This window comes from Rhamphochromis sp. 'chilingali' (assembly GCF_963969265.1).
Source record: "Rhamphochromis sp. 'chilingali' genome assembly, chromosome: 13".
NCBI classification, from domain to species: Eukaryota; Metazoa; Chordata; class Actinopteri; order Cichliformes; family Cichlidae; genus Rhamphochromis; species Rhamphochromis sp. 'chilingali'.
Window position 1 is genome coordinate 19,443,941 of NC_137940.1, and position 5,930 is coordinate 19,449,870.

General features: G+C 58.9%; 1 protein-coding gene across 1 annotated transcript; it reads left to right on the forward strand.

The window, feature by feature from the left end:
* The first annotated feature begins 394 nt into the window (after positions 1-394).
* LOC308409074 (uncharacterized protein) lies at positions 395-4,942 on the forward strand. Its single transcript, XM_080901610.1, has 2 exons — positions 395-1,511; positions 4,851-4,942. Exons 1-2 carry the CDS (start codon positions 435-437, stop codon positions 4,851-4,853), a joined length of 1,080 nt encoding a protein of 359 aa, XP_080757736.1. The 5' UTR covers positions 395-434; the 3' UTR covers positions 4,854-4,942.
* Positions 4,943-5,930: the final 988 nt, after the last annotated feature.

A 5,930-nucleotide genomic window follows, 5' to 3' on the forward strand; every position in this document is an offset into this window, starting at 1 on the left:
TCCTCACAACCTTGGGGCTGAAACCATGAGGACCAGCAGCCTTGCAGTTTCTCGAACTTTCACTGAACTTGTACAAAAGTCATAGCTGTTTGTCTCAGATATGAGGCGTTCACAAGGTTCTCCTTTGGAGGAAAGAAGGAATGAAGGTGTGGCGTGGGTGTGGTCCTTGGCCAGCTGCAGAGGAGGCGTGACGCAGTGAGCTCCCGGGGCGGCGCAGGGGCGGGGTGAACAGGTGTGCTGGGATCTGACAGTGATTGTGTCTCTTTATGTGTTGGCAGTGACAGACGGAGACGGAGGTGACAGCAGAGAAAGAGAGCGCGGAGTATATGTGTCCACGTTACCCCGAGTTTAATAAAAGGTTTCTGCATTGTCAAAGTTGCTCCGGCTGGTATTTCTTGGGTCCACCGTTACACTGGTGCCGAAACCCACGCGTGATGTCCGGTCCCCTGCCGGCTCCCCCTGCTCCCCCGGCGGCGCCGCCGCCCGCCCCACCGCCCGCCCAGCCGCTGCAGATCTTGGGCCAGATGATGGTGGACATGGCGGCGATGGCGGCTCGTCAGGCGGCCACGCAGGACCAACAGTTGGCGTTGCTTCGCCTGCAATCGGAGCAGCAGACCGCGGCTCTGGGGCGGCTGCTGGGGAATGCGGCCGCGCCGGCTCCCGCCCCTCCGCTGTCGGTGACGTTGCACCGGATGCGGGATGGGGAGGACCCGCTGGTTTTCATCGAGGCTTTCCAGGCCACGGCGGTGGCCTGTCGGTGGCCGGAGGAGGAGTGGGCCGCCCGGCTGCTGCCGCTTCTGTCGGGTGAGGCCCAGACGGCGGCGCTGAGCCTGCCCCCCGGCTCGCGGGGGGTGTTCGAGGACGTGTGCCGGGCGGTGCTGGATCGTTTGGGGCTCTCCCCGGAGGATTACCGCCGTCAGTTCCGGGCCAGCAGGATGTCGGGGGGGGAGCGGCCGTTTGCCTGGGCTCGGCAGCTGGAGGATGCGGCAGCGAGGTGGCTGCGACCGGGCCCCTCGGCTGGGGAGACGCGGATGCTGAACATGGTCGTCCTCGAGCAGTTCGTGGGTGGCCTGCCCGAGGCGACGGCTCGTTGGGTTCGCTGCCACCGCCCGGCGGATTTGACGGCGGCGGTGACGCTGGCAGAGGACCATCTGGCGGCCGACCCGGTACCGGGCCGTGAGGAGCCGCGGCGGGGCGCCCGTGTTCCGCCGCCCAGGCCACCGGCGGCGGCGTCGCAGAGGAGAGGCGGCGGCCCTGCGGGAACGGAGCAGGCAGCAGGGTGGAGCCCCAGGAACCCGTTCCGGCCGCTGCTTCCCGCCGGAACCCCGGCGGCCGCCGAGGTTGCCCCGGAGCCACGGGGAGCCGCACAGACGCCGGGGCCGGACTGTTGGAAGTGTGGGCGGCCGGGGCACCTGCGCCGAGACTGTCCGCTCATGGAGGTGGGGCAGGTGTTCCGCGTTGCCGGCGCTCCAGCGCCCGCCCCCGGTCCAGGAGTGACGTACCGCGTGCCGGTAAGGTGTCAAGGGGGTATTCGCCATGCTTTGGTGGACACGGGCTGCACGCAGACTCTGGTCCACCAAAGTTTGGTTCGCCCCGGGGCATTGTTGGAGGCTGACTGGGTGGAGGTTAAGTGTGTGCACGGGGATATTCACAAGTACCCAGTAGTGTCACTGTTGCTGAAATTCGGGGGCAAAACGCATAGAGTGAAGGCGGCGGTTAGCCCGCGCCTGTCGCATCCCCTTATTTTGGGTACGAATTGGCCGGGGTTCCACAGCTTACTGGGGCAGTACGCGGGGATGCGATCGCGGTCTGTAAATTCGTGTGACGTTTGCGCGGCGCTCGGCGGTGACGCGGGGTCGACCGACGCTGACTCTGGGGGGGAGGAGGAGGCGGGGACTTCCACGGAAGCCCCACCGCCTCCCGTTGTGTACCCCACGGAAGATTTTCCACTAGAGCAGTCTCGGGACGACACCCTACGCTCAGCCTATGACCAAGTGATGGATATTGATGGTCGCTCGGTGCGCCCCGACGCTGCGCGAACGTACCCTCATTTCCAATTGCGGAACGATCGGCTTTATAGAGTGAGCCGTGACACTCACACTAATGAAATCCGCACACAGTTATTGGTGCCGCAAAGCCGCCGGGAAATGATTTTCCAGGCGGCTCATTCGAACCCCATGGCAGGGCACTTGGGTGGCGAGAAAACTCTGGAGCGCATAATGGCCCGATTCTATTGGCCGGGCATTTGGGCCGACGTGCGCCGCTGGTGTGCGTCGTGCCCCGAATGCCAGCTGGTTAACCAGCCGGCCGTGCCAAAGGCGCCGTTGCGCCCATTACCGCTGATGGAGATCCCGTTTGAGCGTATTGGCATGGATCTCATCGGGCCATTGCACCGGAGTGCACGCGGCTATCGCTTTGTGCTGGTCCTGGTGGACTACGCAACGCGGTACCCGGAAGCAGTGCCGCTACGCACCATTTCAGCGAAGAGCGTGGCGCAGGCACTGTTTCAGGTCATCTCCCGAGTCGGTATTCCGAAAGAAATACTGACTGACCAGGGCACGTCGTTCATGTCGCGCACATTGCGGGAACTGTACGAATTACTGGGTATTAAATCTATTCGGACCAGCGTCTACCACCCTCAGACTGATGGGTTGGTGGAGAGGCTGAATAAGACTTTAAAATCCATGATTCGTAAGTTCATTCGCGAGGATGAACGCAATTGGGATCGCTGGTTAGACCCTCTGTTGTTTGCAGTGCGGGAGGTGCCCCAGGCCTCCACGGGATTTTCTCCCTTCGAGCTGTTATACGGCAGGAAGCCGCGGGGGGTGCTCGACCTGATTAAGGAAAACTGGGAGGAAGGTCCGAGCCCTGCGAAAAGTGAAATTCAGTACGTGCTGGACCTGCGAGCAAAGCTGCACACACTGGGGAGGCTCTCACGGGAGAATTTGCTCCAGGCCCAGCAGCGGCAGCGACGCCTGTATGACAGAGGGGCTAGACTCAGGCAATTTTCACCGGGAGATAAGGTGCTTGTGTTACTTCCTTCTTCCAGCTCTAAATTACTCGCCAAGTGGCAAGGACCCTTCGTGGTCACACAGCGAGTGGGGGACGTTGATTATGAAGTGGTACGGTCGGACAGGGGCGGGGCCACGCAGATTTACCACCTCAACCTCCTCAAAGCCTGGAGGGAGGCGGAGACCGCTTCTCTAGTGAGCTTGGTAAGAGGGAGAGATGAGTTGGGGCCGGAGGCGCCAAAGTCTAGCATCCCCGCCTCCCTCCATTGCAGTGACCATCTCACACAGGCCCAGAGGGCGGATGTTGCTGCATTGCAACAGCGCTTTGCCGACGTGTTCTCCCCCTTGCCCGGCCGTACTTCTCTCATAGAGCACCATTTTGAGACGCGGCCTGGCGTGACGGTGCGTTCACGGCCCTACAGGCTGCCGGAGCATAGAAGGCAAATTGTTTTCCGGGAATTGAAGGAAATGCTGAGGCTGGGAGTAATAGAAGAGTCACACAGTGCTTGGTGTAGCCCCATCGTCCTTGTAGTAAAGAAGGATGGGTCTATACGGTTCTGTGTCGATTATCGCAGAGTGAATGAGGTGTCACGTTTTGATGCTTATCCCATGCCCCGGGTCGACGAGCTCCTGGACCGGTTGGGCACCGCTCGCTTTTTTACGACTCTGGATTTAACCAAGGGCTACTGGCAGATTCCCTTGTCTACAGAGTCCCGGGAAAAGACGGCCTTCTCCACTCCGTATGGGTTGTACCAATTCGTGACGCTTCCGTTCGGCTTGTTCGGCGCCCCTGCCACTTTTCAGCGCCTCATGGACCGGGTGCTGCGGCCCCACGCTGCCTATGCTGCCGCCTACCTAGACGACGTCATCATTTACAGTGACACGTGGGCGGGGCATGTGCGGTGTGTGGCCGCGGTGCTGGAGTCCCTGAGGCAGGCGGGGCTCACGGCCAACCCGAAGAAGTGTGCGGTTGGACGGAGGGAGGTACAGTATTTGGGGTACCACTTGGGGAGCGGGCAGGTGCGACCTCAAGTGGAGAAGACGGCGGCGATTGCATCCTGCCCGCGTCCCAAGACGAAAAAAGAGGTGAGACGGTTTCTGGGGCTGGCCGGCTATTACCGACGGTTCGTCCCAGGGTTCGCGGACCTGACCAGCCCCCTGACTGATCTCACCCGCAAGGGTGCCCCAGATCTGGTCCAGTGGACGGAGCGGTGCCAGGCGGCGTTTGTGCAGGTGAAACGGGCTCTCTGTGGAGAGCCGCTGCTGTTCACACCTAACTTCTCCCTCCCTTTCTGTCTGCAGACTGACGCCTCGAACAGAGGGCTGGGGGCCGTTTTGTCCCAGCAGGTGGGGGGAGTTGACCGGCCGGTCGCTTACATCAGCCGGAAGCTCACGGACCGCGAGTCACGGTACAGCACCGTGGAGAAGGAGTGCCTGGCGATCCGGTGGGCGGTCGACTCCCTTCGCTACTACCTCCTGGGCCGCCCGTTCACCCTCTGCTCGGACCACGCCCCGCTGCAGTGGCTCCACCGCATGAAGGATGCCAACGCCCGGATCACTCGGTGGTATCTGGCCATGCAGCCCTTTAAGTTCAAGGTGATCCATAGGCCAGGCGCGCAGATGGTCGTGGCCGATTTCCTCTCTCGCTCGCGGGGGGGGGAGTAGGTTCGGCCGGATGGGCCCCGGCCTCAGTCGGGCGGTGGGGATGTGTGGCGTGGGTGTGGTCCTTGGCCAGCTGCAGAGGAGGCGTGACGCAGTGAGCTCCCGGGGCGGCGCAGGGGCGGGGTGAACAGGTGTGCTGGGATCTGACAGTGATTGTGTCTCTTTATGTGTTGGCAGTGACAGACGGAGACGGAGGTGACAGCAGAGAAAGAGAGCGCGGAGTATATGTGTCCACGTTACCCCGAGTTTAATAAAAGGTTTCTGCATTGTCAAAGTCGCTCCGGCTGGTATTTCTTGGGTCCACCGTTACAGAAGGCAAAGCTATTCAATATGTAGAAGCTTTGGTATATGGAGACGGCAGCAGAGGACGATTTCATCCATAGTGCCTTTCTACATGAGAGTAGAAGATTCACCCAAGCACTTTTTTTTCTGACTGCTTTCATTCACACTTCAGTGAACACATAAGGAGCAACTCCGGGTTCAGCATCTTGTCCAAGATACAGATGCAAACTGATCAAGTACCAACGTTGTGATTAGGACAGGACCTGTCCTACCTCTTGAGTCACAGTCACAATAAACAGGAAAATGTTTTCCTCGTTTTATGTTTCCAGGCTGCCCACTGGTTTCTTCTTCATTCCACTCCACATATCTCTTGTGTTGTTATGTTTTTATGTGGTTAGGTTAACTGGATAAAATAAACTGCCCATAGGTGTCAATGCGGGAGTGAATGTGAGTGCGAATGGTTGTCTATGTCTATGTGTTAGACTGGCGACCTGTCCAGGATGTACCCCCCCTCTCGCCCTAAGACAGCTGGCATAGGCTCCAGCGCCCCCTGCGACCCTGAAAAGGATAAGCGGGTTGAATGGATGGATTTCAGTTTTATTTATAAGGCACCAAATCACAACAAAAGTTGCCTCAATGTGCTTTGATATGATGATAATAATGAGAAAACCACATGAGACGGCGCTCTGCTAGCAAACACTTGGAAATAGTGAGAAGAAAAAAAAAAAAAAACAGGACAATCGGCAGGCTATAGTAAAGAGCCAGAGGTTAATAAAAACTAAATGCAGAAAGGTGTGTAAACACGTAAAGACTGAGAAAGGTGAGTGAAGAAGAAACACGCAATGCATCATGGGAATCCCCCAGCTGCCTAGACCTACAGCATAACTAAGGGAGGATTCAGGGTCACCTGGTCCAGCCCTAACTATATGCGTAAGTTTTAGGCCTAATCTTAAAAGTACAGACGGTTTCTGTCTT